The sequence below is a fragment of the Ciconia boyciana genome, chromosome 4 (genome assembly GCF_034638445.1).
Source record: "Ciconia boyciana chromosome 4, ASM3463844v1, whole genome shotgun sequence".
NCBI lineage: Eukaryota > Metazoa > Chordata > Aves > Ciconiiformes > Ciconiidae > Ciconia > Ciconia boyciana.
The window spans coordinates 53,842,016-53,864,113 of NC_132937.1; the positions used below are offsets into that span (position 1 = coordinate 53,842,016).

General features: G+C 35.8%; 1 protein-coding gene across 1 annotated transcript in view; it reads left to right on the forward strand.

Moving 5' to 3' along the window:
• ADAMTSL1 (ADAMTS like 1) overlaps positions 1-22,098 on the forward strand; it is a 468,435-nt gene that overhangs the window by 117,070 nt on the left and 329,267 nt on the right. The window contains 1 exon segment of the mRNA XM_072860932.1: positions 2,433-2,552. Within this exon segment, the coding sequence (XP_072717033.1) occupies positions 2,433-2,552 (120 nt within the window).

Sequence of the window (22,098 nt, forward strand, 5' to 3'; positions counted from 1 at the left end):
AAACTGACTGCTCTTATAAGGAAAAGATTTTGCAGAATCTGGGTATATTTGTGTTGTGGCAAAATAGGTGAAATAGGAAGGTGACTAATTGGTGAGGAAGTGACTTTTTTACATGGTTTGTAATTTGACTTCTGAAATTAGAAGCACAAAATTGTAAGACAACCAAATTAATCATAATTTTATCATTACATTTGCTGACCATAAGTGCTTAAAATCACAAGTAGAGACTGTTACTTAAAAGTAAAATAAAAATACAGATTTCCTTTCTTGAAATAACCTTTATTGTTGAACTTTTTTTCCCACTCCTAGGATGAAACATTTTTATGAACTATGATCTATTTCAGGGACATTTTTGTTTGTAAGATAATCATTTGTCCATAATTTTTATTACAAAAAGAATATGTGTCAGTAGCAGGGCTTCTTTTTCTTTTGGACACATGCACGTTTCTTCCTCTGACACCCCTGAGAATTCTTCATTGCCATGACTCAATAATATAGGAGTAATATCAATGGGTGTATCTCTCAACATTATCCACAAGATGGGAAGCTAAGTATAAATTTTAAAATCCCACGCTTGTAAAACTCTGTTTCTTTTATGGAAAGTGTTCTTTTTTCTTTTTTTTTTTTTTTTAACTTAAAATTTACAGCAGAGGAGCTCAAAACAACCAAAAGAGTTAGGTGTGCTGTGTTTTACTACTAGAAACAAGAGGCTTACGTCAAAGAAAAAGTCTGCTATGTTAACCAGCATAAAGTTTGAATTCAGGGACTCTTACTTCTTCCTATTACCCACTTCATATTAAGATTCCCATCCCCCACTTCAATTTTATTAGCTCATCTCCTTCTAGTCACCCCATTATAGCTGCACTAGCTTTACAGCAGCTCTGATCTCACTTCCCAGCTGGCAGGGAGGACTGCCTCCTCCCAAACAGCAATACCAACTCACTTGTAGGGAGTGGCAAGGCAAATCTATACTTCATCCTCCCCTTGGACACTACACATCATATTCATGGTACTCCCAGGCCCTTCTTTTACTCTGAACTTCTCAGCTAGGATAAGTAGAGCCAGGATAACTATGGCATCTGGCTATGCAGAAGGATGAATACAAGAAATAGTCATAATAAAAGCAGCAGAGCATGGACTTTCTTTTAAGTAAAATAAATTTGGTAATACAGCACTTGTAAGTAATAACCACAGTCTATTTATAAGTCCTGTGCTTATCTTAAATACATGAAGAAATACCTCATCTACCATTCCTGATTATAGTATCTTGTTCTTCAGATGGAGAAACAGAACAAGATAACCAGAAACTCCAAAGTCCACAATTACCATGCACATGTATCTCACATACCTTTATAGGAAGATAAACTAGTATCTAATATAAATACATTTTTTAAGATTGTTACACTTGTCTAATTCATACTAGAGTTGCAGTCTGTTATCAAATACTAAAGTACAAAATATTCTTACTTAGCCTTTTTGATAAAACATACTATTCTCTCAAGCTGAGTCACCTTCAAAATATGTTGTGAAGTGCTGAAAACTGAAAAATCTACTAGATTTCCAGTTGATAATATACTCCCTATTTCTGGTTGTTAACAACCTTTATGGATATTTCACCTGTAGTGGAATTCTTTATAGTCAGTCTAATGAAAAGCAACATATTCCATTAATATGTAAAAAACCCTCCCTGATATTTCACCAGTTTCCAACATTTAAAATTTACTTTATACCAAAAAAAAATAATCATTCTTTGGCTTGGATAACCAAAGAAAAAAAGGATGTGGGAGCATGAATGATGATGTGGATTTGTTTTCATTATTTATTTCCAAAAATGATAACAATACCATAATAGTACCTAGGACATTTTGATAGCTATTGGTCAGACACTTACTAAAGAAGCAACCTCTTTCTCAAGTAGCTTACATATCTTCCTGAACTTGAAAACAATAGGTGTAAAGTTAGTTTAAATTATTTTGAATATATGTGCTTATTTAAGTTTGCTAGCCAAATTTTTTTCTGGCCCTCAGAAGTTTTAAGCTCTAACTTCTTATGATAGAGCAGTAAAATGCTGGACAAACATGATCTGTTCCAAAAAGTAAAAATACTGTCTAAATATTAATTCATTTCACAAAAGAGGTTTTAACTGTTAACTGCCTTATAGACCACAGCTGTAAGTAACAAAATAGAAAAACTTATTTTACAACAGAATCTCATGTAAATGGCAGTTATTCATTAACTTACTAACTTTCTTTAAATGCATGTCTTTGTTTTCATTAATGGCAATGCTGACCAGTTAGAATGATTTTAGTAAGGGAAAGCAAAGGACCATTAATGGACATTTTATTCTTCCAGTCTGATTTATCTGGATATTATGATTGTGGCTATGATGGAATTAAAATTTTGCTTTTCCTAATACCATGTTTTTCTTCTAGGTCTGTGGAGACCAAAATCAAGGAGCAGTTTTCCTACGTGAATTTACATTGATTCGGAGAGAAAGTCTTCATGATGATTTCCTATCTGATTTGCTGAATAACCACAAAACAGAAGATCCGGTAGGAATCTTCTACTATTCTAAAATATTTGATCAGAAATGCTTGCAGAAATACAGGTTTTTGTGATAGGTCTTTCATTCTGCTTCATCAATTTATGGAAAGTTACAAAATCAGATTCGCTATATAAAAATGTCACCCTAAAAATATTGGAAATTCCATGTAAATAAAGACTTGTTCATAGGATGGGTGTCAAATGCATATGAGGTTTTATTATTTTAAGGACAGACTTTTTCAAAAGAAGCACAGATTGGTTTTTTGCTTTCTAATGAAAATTTTTCTCATTCAGAATTTTGTCAGTCTAATTTGCTGCCATTGTTTGACTTGCACATGCAAAGGGAGTTTATTTTTTATTAAATATGAGTAAGTAAAGTTAAATTCACAGGTTATGTGAAAATAAATAATGCTTTGAAAAGAATAATTTTATAAAATACACCAAGGAATGTAACAAACAGGGAAAACAGTTTTATGAAAAATATATTTTCACTCTCTTCTGTATATGCCTGGCAAGATATTTGTTCCAGGTCTGAACAACTTCATGTCTGTCTAGCAGCTAATTCTCTGATTTTTTTGAAGAAAAGAATGGAAGTAAAAAACTTGGGAGTCATGCTTAATCATGCTTTAATATGAAGTAAAGCAAGCCAGCTGATTTTAAACTGCAGTAAATTTATAGGTCTGGTATTTTCAAGGGCTGATATATTATGATGTCCAACACATTGTCGTTTAACAGAAGTGGTGGTGCATTACTTTCTGATATTACCATGAACTGGTGACGTATTTTAGGGATTAAAGTTCAAAATAAAGACTCTATAGGACAGGAAAGAAAAGGAAAGTGATTCTAGAATAATTAAGTGTTGGCACAGCCATGCTTAGCGCCTTTTAAATCAACTTTTTCTCATAGCCTCAGAGGGCAATGCCTGAAGTTGCCTTTCTTAGCATATGAGTGAATGTTAGCCAGTTATCATTGATGGGAGCATGTAGAGCTAGGACTTTGGGAGGATGGGGTGGATGTCTTTTGATAAGTTTTGTTGCTCAGGTCAAAGAATCCAGTTAACAAAAGGAGTGAAGGCATTAAACAACCCACCATGTTTGTGTTAACCCATCTGCTCTCAGACAAGTTATCCTTAGTGCTTTGCAACTGCTAAAAGAGATTTCAGATCAGGCAAAACCAGCACTTTGTTCTACCACTGTGGGTAATTTTATGGCAGTTCAGGATTGTATCAAGCAACCACTTTACGGCCAGGACAATTAACATTCATTGAACAGAGAATGCCAATCTTCTTCTACCCCCATCCATTCATTGAGGAGGTATGGCTGAAATTATTATTCAATAAAAACATTTATTCTCTGTGGTCCAGAGAATCAAGCAACATTTTATTACCGTTTTGTCGGTACCAGTGAACTGATTTATTGTTTTTCTGAGTTGTGCTGATCTTATGCCTGTTTATAAGTGTATTGTGATTGTGTTCACACAAGCAGAAAGTGCTCTGCATATTATTCATAGATTTGACTTCAAGGTAGTGTTCTTTTTTTATTACTGTTTCACAAGGATGCTGTGTCATTCCTCTGATCTTCTTTCTGTGTAGCTAGGTATGTATGAAAACACAGCTACACTGAAAGAATATTGCAGAGAAAATATGACTTTGCAATCTTCATTTAGGTATGACTTAAGGAACTTCTATTCCAACCTAATGTCTTTGTGATACCATCTTCAACTACAGAAGGACACACAGTTTTTTCTGCGTGACTGATTCAGTAGGGAACAGGTAGTATGGAAGAGCTTGAAGTAACTTTTCTATATTTTGCCTGAAATATTTTAAATGTATGTGTGGTCTCATGACTTGTTGACTGTGTGCTATGCAGACTTTATTTCAAAGACAAGCATTAATTTCAACAAGGGCTTTTCTCTGTCACTTATTCTAAATTTCTGTTTCTTAAATATTAGTGAATTTGTTTTCCTAAATTTCTGTGGCAGAGACAGGATATTGTTCCTATTTTAGAGATGTAGACTCAAAGCCTCACAGACTTTAACATCAAAAGTATCTACTTTTCTTGAGTGCTCTGTCTGAGACACAAGGATCCATTTTTTTCAATTCACCTCACCTGACATTGCAATAAGTTCAGAGGGGAACTATTGACCTCGGATGCAGTCATGAGTGCTCAGCATCTTTGTCTATCAAGCTGAAGATAACAGATAAGGCATCTACAAGAACAACGGGTACGTGATTACTAACGTATCAGAAAAAATGCTACAAGTGGCTTGGCTAGAGTGATACAAAAAGTGTCGCAGAGGCAGAGATATGGAGTATAGTTTTCCAGAACAGAAAGCACAAGCTATATTTTAGGACCAATCTTTCTCAATCGATAGGACCGATCCTTTTTTTCCTGTAATTTCCACTGTGATCATGGTGCATCTAATGAAAAAATCTACTGCAAAGATGTTTTTCTAACAAATGAGACAGGGAGGAAACAGCCTCTTTGATCATACTTCCCCAATAAATATCCCACTTTGGTTCTTTTTAGGAGTCCTATGACTAACATAGGGTAGGCTTATCTGTTTGCATCTTTTCAAAATCAGTGTGCACACAGAGCCTTAATGAAAGCTGTGCAGCTAGTGTCTTAATTATCATTTATAAAAATCTTTAACCTTTGTATTTTCCCCTGATGATGACGTGAGCTGATTTGATGCTTTCTGGGAAAATTCAGGCCGGTGAACCACATTTAGAAGTTACTGTCTGAAGAATGTGTCTTCACTCTCCAAAAAAAGACCATGTGTGACTATTTCTGTGGGTACCTGAGAGCATCTGAAAAGGGTGATTCACTTTTGATGTTGAAAAGTAATATCCTCATAACTCCATAACCATTTGGGAGAAGAGATGCGTTTCCAGAGGTGCCAGATAAGTCTTTTATGGTGTAAACGAGACAACGGTCACAGTCAGAGAGCAGGTGTGTATAGCTAAGGCATAGGGCTTATGCCTTAAAGATGTTAGCAGTGGTGTTAAAATAATACCTTGCAATTCTCAGCAGAAGTTGGAGAGATCAAAAGAGCTTTTGTTTTTTGTAAACAGTTACTACAGCAAACATGGTGAATGAGGAAATACTCACACAACCTGCTTGCGAGGCAGTTTTAAGCAATTGTTTGCAAGCTTGTGTGTTAAAAAGTATGTTAGCCCAAATACCTTAGCTTGCGATACTCAATGTCCAGTGAAGAATACAGAACAGTATGTCACCTTTTTTGCTGTACCATAGCGGATGCCCTGTTTCTGGAATCTGTAGGCTTTAGCTTGGTCATTGAAATGGCTCATAGAGATGCTTTCCTTATCTTTCAATTATATTTCCGTCCTTGCAAACAATGTGATTTAGCATCTTAATACTGTAGCCATTAGGTCTTAGAGTTTCCGTTTCAATATAAGCACTAAAACCTAAGCCTATTGGTGTAGCTCTACCATCATTAACTTCAGGGGGCGGAAATTACTAGAAGCCAGAGGAAGATTTGTATTTTTATCATTTTCTGTCTTGTGCAAAGCCAGTAGCCGAGATTACACTAACAAAATTATTCAAAGGAAGCCACTGTGGTATGAAACTCTCAATTCCTAAATTACGTTGTTTTTCTTTCTTTTTCTGGAAAAAATATTGAAAATAATTTAAGAACTAGGACAAAATAATTAAAATATAATGAGCACATGGATTTAGAATATTTAGTAGAAACAAAACTTAAGGGTAAGGAATTTGTAGTTTAAAGAACATCCCAAAGATTATTCTCCTACAATTTTCTGAAAGTTCCTATTTATGTGTTCCTGAAACTCAGGGATAATACTATTTGGGATTCATGAATCCTGAGGCAACTCTATAAGAAATAACTGTTGTACTGAGAAATTACTTAAAAACTTAGATAAAAATCCAGTTTTCTGTGCTGAGGTCTGATTCTGAAATGAAGTTACTGACTAGAATTTCTCTACATCATTATGAAGTAAGAATGAAAGCAAACCCTGTACACAGTGAAGAAGATCTAAGATGTGTGTCTAAACTTTGGTTTTTTTCCTGTGTAACAGTTGATTCTGGTATTTACAGTGTATCGCTTATGCATTTCAGATGGAGGGGATAGTTTTCAGAATTTAAGTATCGGGAGTGCTCTGAATTATTTGATGTGTAACAGTAGAGGATGCTCAGCCTGTTGACTAAGGAATTTCCAAGCTTCTCAGCTAAAGATCACATATTTATAAATGGTTATAAAACAGTGCTTCAGAATCCAGCTTTGATCTCCTTAGGGATAAGAAATCACCAGACCGCAGGAATTACAGGGCTTGCCCCATGCAACTGCTGACATGACAGATAAAGAAAAATGGTTTCATGATAGGAGGGACTCTTCTCTGACTAGCCATACCTTGTATTTGCTCTTTGTAGAGAACAGATCTCCCTGGTGCAAGTTAAGACAGTCCTATGTATGTTGCTGCCAACCCAATTATTTGAAAATCATGAGTCTGTCCTGGCAAAACCATGAGATTGACGTCAATATTTTGGGGTGTAAAGCAGAGCTGCCTGAATTTCTACTTGCACCTAGAGACCAGGAATTGTTTAAGAGTTATCTGGAAAATAATGCCCTCAGAGAGATGCAAATCAAACTGGGGCTTTGTCTGGGGTGGTGAGGAAAGCAGTGGGAAACAATTAGGGCACAGACTTCTCGTAGGCCACCTGTAGCAGCTGCATGGCATGGCAGAACATGGTTTGTGAAGCTCACTTTCATGCCATAACCATTTGGTTTCTTTAGAACAACAGGATGCCCCTAGGCCACAGGTTAAACATCATTGCTGTGGGAGAATCTCATATCTTTAGAGATGAGAGCAGCCTTTTCAGTTTGTTCAGTGAAATGGAAACTTGACTGCAGATAGTGGGATTCTCTTCTTCCATATAACCTTGCTCAGCTGTTTCATCAGTTCAGAAAAATCACTTGGCCACCAGCTGATAAATTATGTTCTGATTTTTCTGAGTAACATCATCCTTTGTGTTACTCTTCTCACAACTGATAATTCTCAGGTTCTTTAATACATGATAGTAATCTTTAAAAAAATTGTTTTGTTAAAGTTCTGTCTCATGATTCAACCCACATTCATGACTGCTCCTTATCCACTTGCTGTTTTGAGTATGGACTGTTTTCAGTGAAAATCATTTCCTGCCACAAATGTTTTGAAATGGTTTTCAGTCTATACTTTAAAAAATTGTTACTTGTTTCCTCCAGACTAAATTTCTCTAAGTTGATCAAGGTTTTTATCTTAAAGGTTCACCTGCTTTAAAAAGGGAAAGTATTAAATATGTTTAGAGATCTGTGAATCATCGAAAACAAAAAATAGGATGGACCATTGGCATTTCCCACTTGCCTTAATTCTAAATGTCTACAAGTACTCAGATACCAAAAGGTTCTAACGCTTTCTTGTCCATTTTTCTCATTGCCTCTTAATTATATTATTTGCATCCCTTTAAAAATAGAAGCATGACCGTTGAATGTTTTGGATCCCTAACTGTTCCTATATTTTTCTTTTTCTGTTAGAAAGCCAATCAAGACACTACTGCTCAGGAAAAAAAGATTACATTCCAAAGCTTTGAATCTAGGTCCCACAGCTGCCAAAACTGTCCTGTGACTGTATCTAGTGCTGGAGTTGACGCAGGAGGAAAGGAGGCTGTTTTTAGAAAGACTGAGTTATTAGCCTTGCCCACATTAGGAAAATGAAAAATTGAAACACAACTAAGCCATTGTTTGTGTAATGATATAGAACACTGTTTGGTCTACCACAGTACTTAAATAGAGTTAAACTTATTAATATCTGTTCCAGATACCTCTTCCCTACAACTGAAAATTTCCCTAGTTTCCATCAGATTAAGTAGCTTTTCTGTTTGCTTCACTGAAGTACAGGAAACTTTTTTCATTACACTGTTTCCACCTTACATTAGCTTAATTCAAATATCTAGTAGCTTATTTTGCAGTAATACAATATGGGGATGCTCTTCATGTGTGCAAGTCTTGCTTCTGTGCATTTTAATAAAGGTCTTTTGAAACTGTAAATTGCAACTGCAGTATAAGTAGTTCATGCAGGAAATTAGTTAAGAAGAGTTATTACACTCAAAATACATATAGTTCTAGCTTTTCAAAGCAAACACTCAACATCACTGTTTTATAAGGTCTTACTTCATTAAAATGAGCAATTCATCTTTTTTATATCATTGGCAAAATTTATATAATTTTTTTTTATTTATTAATTAAGGTACACTGGGTGAAGGGTAAGGATCAAGTAGATGAAAGAATAATATAAAAGGTCTCTAGCAAGGAAGACAGGATACTGACCTGAGGTATTCCAAACTTCCTCTTCTACCTGAGGTCATGAATTTCACCTCGAATTGTTCTATAGGAGGCAAAGCATGAGTGAAAAGAACTATGATCTTTTAAAAACTAGTGATGATGAAATTAGTAGCTCATTTAAACATTTTGGAGGAAAGTACTCGTTTTTGTTGAAATTAGATTACATCCTTGACTAAGAATACGTTTTTCTACTGCTAGGCAAATGTTTGCTAATTTTCTATTTTATAAATATTAACTGATCACGCTAGTAAAAAATGCAGTTGCATAGCTTTAGCTGCTTGCAAGTTTACCATTCCTCATACCTTCATATTTCTGTGTTAGGCTGGCATATCTTTGAAGTTCTGTTAGTTTTCCTTCTTTCTTTGTATGTGTATATGTAATACATACGTGCCATATATAGCTAATTGCAGATATAGGTACACACACATACCCCTTTATAATGTGCATATGCCTATCTAGATGCCAGATTTGCAACATGAGTCTCATAAGTCTGAAGTAATGTAGACATTTTAGCAAATGCTCACTACTAAGTTGTCTGAAACAGACTAGAGGAACAAGTCACAGCTTATTCTTTCAGTTTTGCTTTTCCAGTAGTTATGAAGAGAGTTCTGAACTATGGCCTGTGATGCTTTAGGAACACAGGCTTTTCAAGAACGCTTCCCTTGCTTCCCAGTCGTACAGAGCTTTCTTAGCTGCACTGAATATAGGCATAGAGACTTTGGGATCAACACTGCCTCTTACAGTTAATATCTGTCCGCAGTCCTCCAGCCTTGGTCAATGCCTCTCAGCATCACTGCAAATGAAAGAGGGATTTTTTTTTTCCATTCCCTGTTCACACGGGTCCAGGCTGCCTCCTGAGGATGAGGGTTGGAGAATCCAGTGTAGGGAGCTTTGACTATCTAAGGGAAAGGTAGCACATCGGAGGGATTAGAGAATGTTAGAAATGCTTAAACTTTTTCCTTTTTGGGTCACACTAAGCTATGCCAGGGCATTATTCCTAGAAAAATTATACTACTGAAAAATCACTGGCAGGGTTCAGAGTCTAAATTTAGTTTTCTGACCTAAAAGTAAGTCTGTATGCCTGCATATTTCCTAGCTGTCATGTCCTGGCCTGGTTCATTGGGTTGCCTCTGGTCTAGGACACTGACGAAGGGTTTTGGAAACTCCTGCTCCTGAACTGTGTTAAGTAGGACACTGCCAATTTCAGTATCAGCAAAAAGTACTGGTGGATGAGTATACAGTTTACACCAATGATCAGAAGGCTTGAGTTCTAGCATTTTCACTGCCAGTGCCAGAAAGTCTGTTTCCCTTTCCCTAGGTCTCTTTCCTTTCCTTTTCTTTTTTTTTGTTTTTGATTTTTTTAAGAATGTTGATGTGATCCTCATCTCATGGTTGCCATAAAGCTTACAGTGATGGTATTGAAGAGCATAAACTTTTAGAAGTTACTTTATACAAGCACACCTATAGACAAAATGCATACGTTTCCATGTTCAGATAAAGAAATTATCAAGTGGGTTTGTAGACCTGGCTAAAGCCTGTATATGGTCAGAATTAAGCAGCTGCTTGCAGAACAGCTTTGTAGCATTTACTGTGCTCCTAATATCTAGATTTAGAATGGCAATTACTTGAAAAGATATGAATGGATGACCACAGAATCAGAATAAATCCTAAATTGCTCATCCTCAATTGCAGTACCATTAAGCACAATGTGGTTTCAATAATCAGTTGCCACATGCTGAATTGTTAAATCATGATGAATGTGTTTAATCTGTTGGCATTTTTAATTAACATTCCATAATTGTCTTATTAAATCCTTATTTGAAGATTACATTCAAGTCAGCTTCAGTTTTATTCTTGTACGCTTTCCATGGCTTCTCTTCCTTACTTGTAGCTTTCAGATTAGTAGTGCAGGCCTGTATCCAAATATGTTGGCTGTACTCCATTATGCCTTATAACAAGATGTTTGTCAGTCTGATCATACCAGATTTTTTGCAGACTTTTGGGAAAGCAAGCAACAAAAGATTATTGGTAGAGTCTAAACAGTGAGTTTATCCGACAAGTTCTGCTACAAGATATAGGACATAAATCTAGCCTTGAAATGACAATCCACTGTAACACTTTTTCTGCTACACAGAGACTGTTGCTGGAGTGTGCTTTCAAAATAAATGTATTGAATTTTTGCATCATCTTGTACAATCTTTTATGCCTACAATGCCTTATCCAAAGAGTACTAGTTATCTTTCTACAGAGATATTACTATTTGAATGGGAAGCTTATTTCTGTTCTGTTTGCTCTGTGTCATTCTTACCTGATCTCCTTCAGTAGCAACGATATTCGTTCTTCCCTCTTCCTCAGGTGGAATAGTGTGGGCACTGCAACAATCTTATTTTTTGAATATGAATGTACTATGGTAGGTATTTATTACAATTCCTATTTATGATGAAGATGGAAATGAATCTGCATTAGAACCAAAAGATAGTGAGGTTTGGACAAGAAGGAAGGGTGGGGTATCATCCCTCCAGGAATTCATTTTTTGGTATAGTACTCACCCTTAAGAAAGTTCTTTTTATGCAGAGGTGAGTGTTCCCTATGCTGTAATGGATCACAGAAATAAATCTGTTGACCACTCCCTGTGTACTGAATTCAGTTTTCAGATGCTGCATACCTTGCCCATCATGCAGCTTCTAGACTAAGACCTGGACAAGAAATTTATTGAGAATTTATGGGGAGCAAAACATGGGTTTAATATGGTCTAAGTACTCAGAGCCAGTTCCTCCACTTGCCTCTGAAAATTCTAGACGCATTCTTCTACATAATGAGAATGTTTACTTCTTTCCCATCCTGTGGAAAAAAAATTCTGTTGCATTTTTAGATTGCAAGAAAGGTATGATGTGACTTTTATTCCTGCATGCATTGCTGACCAGTTGTGTTATCTTTATCATAGATAAACTTTTTTGGGCCTCAGTTCTCTATGATTTAAACCAGAATTGTGATAAAATAGGTTATAGAAGGATTTTTCACCTTTTTACATTAATCTTGGTGAAGCACTCTGGCTTCCATATATGAATCTAAAACAATCAAATAGATTATTTTTAAAATATATTAAGAAATGTGCCTAAGGACCTGCAAGGTATATTGGATACTCTGTGTCTATTTAGAAACTACAGTTTTTCTACAGTGAAGTTGGATCCACAGAGTCTGGAATATGTGTGTATGAATTTTTCTCTCTTTGGTTTTAACCTACAGAGAAGAAAATATGGGAGTGATTTATTCCAGAAGCAGCTCTATGAGCATTTTATTTCTCCATTCCCCTTCCCCCCCAAAAAAAAATCAGCCTGTTCTACCTTTTTGTCTTAAGCTGGTGGATTTGTTGGAAGCCTGATATCCGAATAGAACTTAGGTATAGTATTGTCAGTAATAGTGAGTGAATTTTTAATGATTAATTCAAAACCACTTGCTTTTTGTGGTTTCAAAATCCAACAAGGTGAATTAGTGGTCTGCTTTGATGAAATTGCTTCAAAAGGAGCAATGAAGGAAGAGAGAAAGAAAAATTGTAAAGGCAAAATAGTGTATATTGGGCAGGTACTTGTTCTGTCCCCTTGGTTCAGAACTGATAGTCTGCTAAGCTTAGTGCATAGCATAGGCTTTTTTGAACTTCAGAAATCAGAGCTGCATTTTAAATTAAATTGCTACTTTAACAAAAATTATTAAATTACAGTATAGGAATATGTCTTTGCTGACTTATGCAGACATTTACTTCTTTTTTCCCAAAAAACTGTTTTAATTGTGTTAACAAATAAGCTTGCTTGGTGTTGTATGTAATCAAATCCACATTTCAACATACTGATGGAAATTCCCACTATTATCATGTGCAGATATATCTCAGTCATTTAGTTTCCTTCAGTATCTCTGTGTGCTTAAATGTCCGTGAGAAACTATGCAAAATAATGTTAGGGAAATTATTTTATACCATATCCTTTGTATCAGCCTTGGCATACAGAATGGAAGAAAAATCACACAGAATGGAAGAAAAATCACTTTAGCAAGCTCCACTGACTTCGCACAGTTCCTAACAGAGGGAAAATTGTGTGGTTAAATCCTTATAGACTGTTTCATGAGTGTAAAATTAACTTTATGATAGTTTGTAGTTGCTCAATTTGTATTCACTTGGTGGTGTAGATATTAATAATTATATATTAGAAATTGACGTCATGTTCAGGTGTCTTTGGCAGCACCTTCTGGGTCTTCATTTTCTATGTTTTTCTCAGTCTATGTGATGATATATGGGCATTAGGAAATTAGGTAGTCATGGGAAATAATAAAAAGAGAGAGGAGATTGGGAAGGTGTAGGGAGCAGGCAATGTTTTTTGTAACAGGAAATAAGAAACAAGGCATAAATTGATTGAACTGATGAACTGATGAATGGAAAGGCATTAAGGATTGAGCAGAAAGAAGCAGTAAGTCTGATACTACAAAAAAAATATGAGGATGTGAGGATTTGGGGCAGACACTCACATCAAGGCAAATTCTGCTGCATGAGGAAAGTGGACAAGTACCTCAGTAAAGATACAGAGGGGCAGGATCACGCTAACTCTAGGTGCTATAACCAACCCAAAGCAAGCCTAATTACTGTTTGTTCTCAACAAGAATCACAGACCCATGTACTCACAAAGGCTGGCAGGGACCTGGGGAGGTCTCCAGTCCCAGCCCCTGCCCAGAGCAGGCTTAGCCAGAGGGTCAAACCAGGCTGCTCAGGTCTTCACACAGTAGGGGTGTGAAACTCCACAGGCAGGAGACATCCCAACTTCCCCGGGCCCCAGCTCCACTGCTGGGCTGTCCTCCTGGGGAAAAGGCTTCTCCATATCTCCAGCCTGAGCCTCTCCTGTTTCAGCTTGTGCCACTGCCACTCATCCTCCCTCCACGAACTGCTGTGAAGAGCCCAGCTGCATCTCTCCTCCATCCCCTCCCGTTGGTGCCAGAGATGATGTTGGGTGCCCCTGAAGTCATCCCTCCTCCCGGCTGAACCAGCCCTGGTCCTGCAGCCTCTCCTCGCAGGGCAAGGACTCCAGCCCCACTACCTTGGTGGCTTCCTCTCACCTCCAGCCACTTTGTTGATGTCTTTCCTGCATGCAGGGTGATATTCCTGATGTGGTCTGATGAACAGTGTAGAGGGGACAATCTCTTCCCTGGCTGTTCCTGTTGGCAAATTTCTGTCAAGGTACCCCGGGATGGCAGTGATGCCCTCAAGAATATATGCTGTTCAAACAAAATGGTTTTGGAATATAAATAACAGTGTCCAAGATAGTTATATGAACATAACTTTGCTGTCCACAGAAGGTCCAATAGGAACAAGTATGAAAGTATAGGCAGGAATAACAGATAATTAATTGTCTAGTTATAAATGGCTTAAAATCACAAGATTGCATCATGAATTTAGTCAGTCTTAAAGGCTGTCATTCTGTGTTCATCAGTAGCTACAAACTGAAGACTTCAGTATATTAGTATTTTAGGAGAGTTGCAATATAAGCAAAAGGAATCACTGGCAGTGGCTCATACTAACTTACTGGTAGAAGTGCTAACACCTATTGCATGCAGAAATGACAAATACATATAAAGTAGGGACTCCAGAATCGGGGAGCAAATGGTTTAGATAAAGAGGCATTTTGACCATGAATATGCATAAACCCAGGGAACATTACCTTAGCATCAACACTAAATATGTATCTTGTTATATTAATGGATCATTAAAAGAACAGCTAATTAACAAATGTGACCCTCTCCTGCATTGCTGATTTCTGTACAGAAACTGGACTTTCTTTTTCATTTCTGTTTCTTTGTTTAGGGCCCAATGGTGGTGTTATTTTTTGGGTTTTTTTTTTCTTTTTTTACTTTTCTTTTTTGCTTTAAATTTTTTTGTGAAAAATAAAGCTAAGCTTTCTGGTTTTACTTCTGGTATTGAGGTCTTTATCTGATGCTAATTTTTCTACTGCAGAATGTAATCTGTAGGCTAAATCAGAGCATACTAAATTCCAACAAATTGCCTTATAGAATTAATACAAAATACACATTGGGCTGCATAGGATAGCAGAAGTAGAGGCACATGCTGAAGCCTTTTATTGTTTTTAGCTTTGGGGATGAGGGATGTTGTTTCTTAGAGACAAGAACTACATGCCACTAGGAAGATGTGCCATTGGTCTTAATTAGAAGATATAGTGCTGACATCTAAAGCCACATTCCCAATATCAAATTTAAGTGTAATTTGATAGTTATGGTTCATATCTTTCTGTCTTCTGTTCCACACAGATAATCTCCTATATAGCTGTGTGGTCATAGCCTTCTGTTTGAACAGCTAGAGGTATGGGTTTGATTTTTTTTTTTAATAGAAAAAGGTGGAAGTTGGAAGAGAAATACTTCTATCTACTTAGCTATGCATTTTCTTTGAGATATGTAATGTAAATACATGCTTTTAATTGTTCTTAGCTCTTTCATTTATTTTATGTTTCTTCATAATGTTGGTTATATTAAATTTACAAAGAAGAGAGTAATTTTAAATTTCCCAAATGGTTAAACTAACAGTTTAAAATCATAGATATAAATAATCATATTTATATTTGTTGATTTTAAGTATCTCTATACAGACTTAAATTTATATAGCAGTAAATATGTGTTTATACTGCTAGACACAAATGTAATATAAAGATAAATATTATAATTATCTATCCTTAATCTGTGTTTTCGGATAAATTTTAAGTGTGCTTATCTTTCAGCTAGAGATAATAATATGGAGTTAGAACGTACTAGTGGCTTAGTGAAGCAAATTCCAAATTAAAAAAAAATTCCAAAAGCACATGTCTATTACATTAAGCAATTAATAGGTGTCCTGGAACTTAGCATTATGGATTCTACAGTATGCCATATTTTAAAACATGGATTAAGATCTGCAATGGAAAATGACCTCACATATCAGTAAAGATTAGCCACCTGCAATATTTTTTGCCCTCATTAACCAACTAAAAATCAGAAGATTACAGTAATATTTACGAGCAATCTTTTGCTTTCTTTTTGTTGTAATTTTTATAGGTGTAGATAAGCAGCTTGTGGATCTTTGATATTATTTTAGCTGAAAGACATTGCCTATGATAAGAAGAAGTGCTTCTGATACTGCCCTCATTTAGGCCTACAGTAAAATACATTGCCCATTGGTTGGTAAAGGTTACAGAGCACCATCAGGCTGACATCATTCCAGTTAAGAGATGTGTTTGAGGAAGAGGCATTTGTCCTTGTCTTTTACCTGAGTTCTGCAGAAAATAAAAGCTATCTTACTCTCTTGTGAAATTCTGTATAAAGGGATGGTTATGAACATATTGTTCCTAATCATTACATGAGTAATAATACTAAAGTATTGTGAATATACATAGAAATTATTCCCTCTTGATTTTTTTATATTGATATTAGTTAGAAACAGGTTGAAGTAAATAAACAGTAAAGAAAAACAAGCATTTTGTTATTCTTTACCTCTCTATCAATCATTTCTTCTTCCTTATTTTACCCCAATTCTTAAGTCCTTCTTAAAAATTTCAAATTATTTTATCCTTTTTTTTCCTCTGGGTGTGCCTGGACTCTTTGTCTGCTGTTTCTTCTCTTTCCCTTCTTTAGAGATCGTCTAGTTCTGTGGGGCATAAATAAAGTGGGATCTGTGTTAACCAAGTCTTGCCAGTTTCCACATCTGTTTTTTTCAATCATTTCTGCATAAAATTTTATTTCTGAAATGCCAGTCCTATAGTTCATCTCTGAAAACTCTCTATAGGACCCAAGTAAAGTTAAGGATATTTGAGTATAATCTGTGAGGCTTTTGCATGCCAAAAGTACCTTTCACTTCCTTTTGAGCAAGCTATCTTCAAATTGAGTGCATGAAGATAACAATGGGGAAAGACAAAAATAAATATATGAATGGAATATACCCCCTGTGGCAGGAAACATCATCCTCTAATTCAGTTTATAAACCTCTCAGGACTCATCAAAATTCTGTTTAAGTTGTTTGCTCTGATGCTTTTAGTGCAAGGTTATTTCAAAGCCTCATTGCTTTGATAGTTAGAAATATTATTTCCAACTTTGCTTATGTTGTGTTTTACATTTATCTTACAAAAGAAACCTGATAAGTCTATCCTGCCAGGATTTTTTTTTTTTTTATATTTTTTCAACTTCTTGGTGTTGTGGGATGGATGGATAGCTTTCTGCCTTCTGACTTGAGTGCCTTAAACTACTGACTTCTTCCTTACATGGTAGCTTTCCTTTCCGTGTCATGAGTCCTGTTTCCAGTTTTAACTTTGTCCTCATATTCTATATCACCTTTCTTTATGGGAGAAAAAAATCTGTATGATGTCATTTCCCAGCTGTATATAACCATTCTTTCTCCTCAATTCCCTCCTCACTGCAGAACTGCCTTTTTTTTTTTTTTTTTGTCTATTTAATTGTATTTATTCACATTATATTTATTAGTTATAGGCTGAAGAACCTCTTCAAATTTTCTTCACAAAGCCTAATGGGAAGGGCACAATTGTCTATTTTTTCATCAGACTGTTTTCTATGACAAGTTCTATTATTTGTCTGTCTAATTTACCAGATTTAAAATAGCACTTCCTCTTACAGGTTTAGTGACTCATTGGTGAAGAACTCTCTGAGCTGCTGCATCCAGAAATCTCAGTATCCTGTTGTTAGTAAATATCCATGTTTGGAAAGATAGCCTCCCGTAGTGACACAATACCTATTAATATCAGTTCCTCCAGTAGTGTTACAGAACTCCATATCCAAACCCAATCCCTGAGTGTCCCTACCTGAGAACATTTTGATCTGAGCTAATGTCTTCTTTAAGATACTGTGTCCCTTCTTATTCTTTTATAGGCTATCATGACCAAGTGATGTAATGGGTGAACAATTTTGACCAATTTGAACAAATTTTAGCAAAAGGAAGTGTTCCAGTATAAGATTGGTAGACGACAGTGACCTGAAAGTGGGAGAAGGCAGTTGGATATCATTGATGTATTGTGTCAACACCTTTGCTTTTGTTCTTGTCTTTGCAGCATGTATAATACTTTTCAGCAGCTATATTCTAGTCAGAATTGCAAGTCCCCAGGGTGGGACCCTCCAATTTTAGGGATTCGAGATTCCTCCACCCTTAAAAATCTGTTTTTCTTGTGCATCAGAAATTATATCCTATCTATTGTGCTGCCTGGGATCCTTGCTTAAGTGCATGTTTCCTCGTTCCACATCCAGGTTACAGTCTTACGTGGTTATGTGACTTCTGCTCCCACCCGTATTGGTACACTTTTATTCCTTGTTATTCTTTGTCCATTATTGTGTTGCCATTTGCCTATTTATTTCCTTTATCCTCCTCTGTACCATAGTCAGGTGAGGAACATGTGTGTCAAATGTCCCACGTCATCATAGAGCTTATCCCTAGATCTGATGGCTGATTTGCCTTGTGATGAGGACCAGAATAACGTGACCAACACTATATATCAGTCCAGCACACAGATTCTACCCCTGCAGTGGAAATGCTTGGCTTAATGGAAGGAGCAGAAATCAGAAAGCAGGAAAAAATCCTGAAGACTTATTTCAACCTCTAAAGTCATATTGCAAACACAAGATTATGTTGATCCAGTTCTGAGTAACTATGTTTGTTTTTCCACTTGTGTCATCTTTAGGATAAACAATGCAATAAAATCAACCTGGTTCATGTTGTTCACAGTGTTTATTACAATAATTTGTCAGGTTCACAATGTTTATTACAGTAACTTGTCAGGTGATTTTATAAAGAAGAGAGTTAACAGCACAACATTCATGATTGAAATCAATTCAAGTGCATAATTTCTTAAACAATAACACCTATCAATTGCCATCTGCAATGTTCAGTAGGCTTTTTCAGAAAACACAAAACACATCACAAGATCAAAAAGTATGGTTTCTGTTGTCTAAAAGACATTGTCTTTACAACTTTATCAAGAGTATATGCATTTTTCCTAATGAGTAGTGTTATACATAAAATGATGGAAGATATTTAACATTAAAGATTCAATGGAAAAGCAGGTTTGGAGGTTGCAGAACCATGCTTGAAGAAAGTTTTAGAGTAATCTTTAAAAGAGAATGTTAATTTTTTCAAAGTTTCAAAACTAAAATGACCAATCCATTTAACATCAGGTGTCTTTTTAAAAGATTATATGACACTGGTTTTGTTTTCAACTGTAATTTTATTATCTTTGTTGGGGTTTTTTGTTTGTTTTATACAAAAAAATATGCATTTGTGAATACAGACTGTGCAAAGAAATCTGACTCCCAGATACTGGATTTACTGTCTGCTGGTTGCTGTTGCATATTCAGGAAGGACTACAAGTGAAAATCTCACTGCAGGAATCTTTTTCCCTTTCTTCCTCTCCTGAGAAATGCAATGTCATAATTGACTGTGTGAAATGATATATGGTGTGAATTGCGCTCTGAGCTGCAGAGGAGCTGAGTGCTTTAGAGACATATAACTGGATAATAATGGAGATTGATGAAGATAGATGCAGCAAAAAAGACTGCTGTTAATAGAAGTATTTTAAAAATGTGCCATCAAACTGAGAAATGAATAGTCTTAATGTTAAAAAGAAAAAAAAAAAGAAAAGAAAAAAACAATGCTGAGAAGCAGCTGCCTTATGGAATGATTTTTTTAAAGCACTAGTGATCAAGAAACTATGGATATTGGACAGGGAGATGCTACATTAGATTATCTTATCACTCCCACTTCCACAGCAGGAAATGAAATTCTTCAGTTCTTTATTCAGCATACTGTCAAATGTTTTACCCAGCCTAGTTTTAAATGGCTTAAACAATGGATATGGGAAATTCCTTGATATTTTTCTGGCTGATTTATGTGGAACTTAAGCACAAATGATGAAATTCCAAAAGGTGGTCAATGCCCTGAAGGAATAACTGGATAAGGAGCAATGAATACTGTGTAAATGTGCCGAATGATTAGGCTGGTGATAAAGGAGTGTGAACATGCTAATGCATGAAATCAGACCCCTCAGTAATGAATTTAAAAGCTAGCAGAGAATGTTATTTGCAACCTGCAGTTCAGAAGCCAGCCCAGAAAGGAGTCTTGATGGAACTTGAACTTTCAGTCTTGGGGAACACATGCATGCTTGTGCAATTGTGTTCTCAGCCTGCAGAAATAAGAATTGCTCCCAGAATATGCTTTTGTGAAGAAACCACAGAATGTGATCTTCATAGATCCACTTGCTTTTATGGACTAGAATAATTGCAGGATAAATGAAGAAAAAGGTGGCATGTATTCTCCATAGCCAATATATGACTTTGTATGGAAAGACCATATCAAAAACTTTAGCAACTCTTTTCTTTGTGCCCTATCTCACTCTCTGTGAAAAGGACAAGAGCAATCTCTCCTGTGGTAACTCCTCACTAGAGCTGAATTTTCCATTTTCAGAGCCTGAGAGAACAGTGATTCCAGTGGAGCCAGCTGGTGAGATTACGTCTAGCATAAATGCATTGGCCACCTAGCTATACTGTGGCCCTTCATTTAGGAACAGATTCTCCAGAAGAATTGCTTGAGGATAACAGGAATGGTTCTAACTGGCTTGAGATCTAGAGGTTCCTTTAATTTAATAGACCAAAATAGCGTGTCCCAGAACTTTCACATCATCTATAAATTTGTAGTTCTTGAAGAAGACCATTTACATGTGCACAGATACAATCTGCTTAACTCTTGTAAAATAACACAGTGTCATAAAAGTGTCATAACACTTCTTTTGTTGGAATGGGACCATGACATTATCTGGAGCAAAGGTATTTTACATATTTATTTATTCAGATTTAGATTTTTTTTTTCCTCTACAATGAAGATAACTGGACACCTTATTTTTTCTCCTGCATTTGCCTTTGCAGTCTTTTTTTTGCATGAGTACTCTTAGACAGGCTGATTTATGTTTTACTCATACCAAACATCCAAGACTAGCTGGTATGAAATGTCTTAAACACCTTTTTTTTCCCCCAAATGCATAAGTGAAAGAGAAAGTAATTAAAAGTATATACAGTTGGGTCTTACCCAGAAGTATCATCATATACCATGACTGAGCCTAGCTACCAGGTTTCTTCCCAAATAGCTCACTGCTGTTTCACCTAGAGTACTGGATGCTCATTCAACCTTTTTCTCCTACCATCTCAGTTCTTTTCTCAAGAAATACCTTTTTTGTTTTCTTTGGATTGTGACATTGGAAAATCCCTTTTGCAACCTCTGGATGACATCTAAAAATAGCATCTTCCCCATAAGCATCTTAATCACCATTCCTCAACTTTTAATTATTTCTCCATAGTTGTTTTGACTATTATTTTTCCATTTGTTCTTCCAAAAAATTCCATTTGATTTAGCTTGATGTAATCAGCTGGAATCTACACAGTAAACAGAGGTAGTCTGAATATTATCCTTTTTCTCTAAAGACACAATACACCAAATTTCTCATTAGAAAAATTACATTGGATTGTGGCATCTGTTGGTGTCATTGTCTGTAGAATTAAATTTTGATTACTTAAATTTTGTGCTTAGGAATAAAAATACAGGGATGAAATATTAAGTTTACTTATAGGTAGAAAAAGATGTTATTATGAACAATTCAAGGATTTCTGTTTTGCAGCATTTGCAAGATATCTGATTTTAAATGGATGTCATAAACCAATTACATGAACTATTCTTACAAGGTGTTTATTATATAAAAGCTCAGGTTGAGTGTAGAAAGTATTTCACTTTTTTTTTGAGGGATAAAATGATGTTTCTTCCAGGAATATTGCCCCCATTTTTGATTTATCATGTTTATGTCCTTTACATATTAAACATGGTAGGCCAAATTTGTTCCTCATACAGCTCTGTTAACATCAGCTGAATTTACCATGGTAGGTTAATGTGTTACTTCTTACAACTTTACTGAATTTAGTAAGTCTAAATTTTATGAGGTTGTTTTTGCTGTGTACTTATGTGCAACAACTATCTCTCTTCTCCAGCATTACCTTTCTTTCATTTCAGAAGAGAGCCCTTAACAAAGGAAAATTTCCTGTGAATCCACCCAAATGTATCTTTTTTCAGGAGCATCCCCTCTCTCCCTGTTTTATCAGATCAGTTATCAGCTGACTCACCAAACCAAACAACAC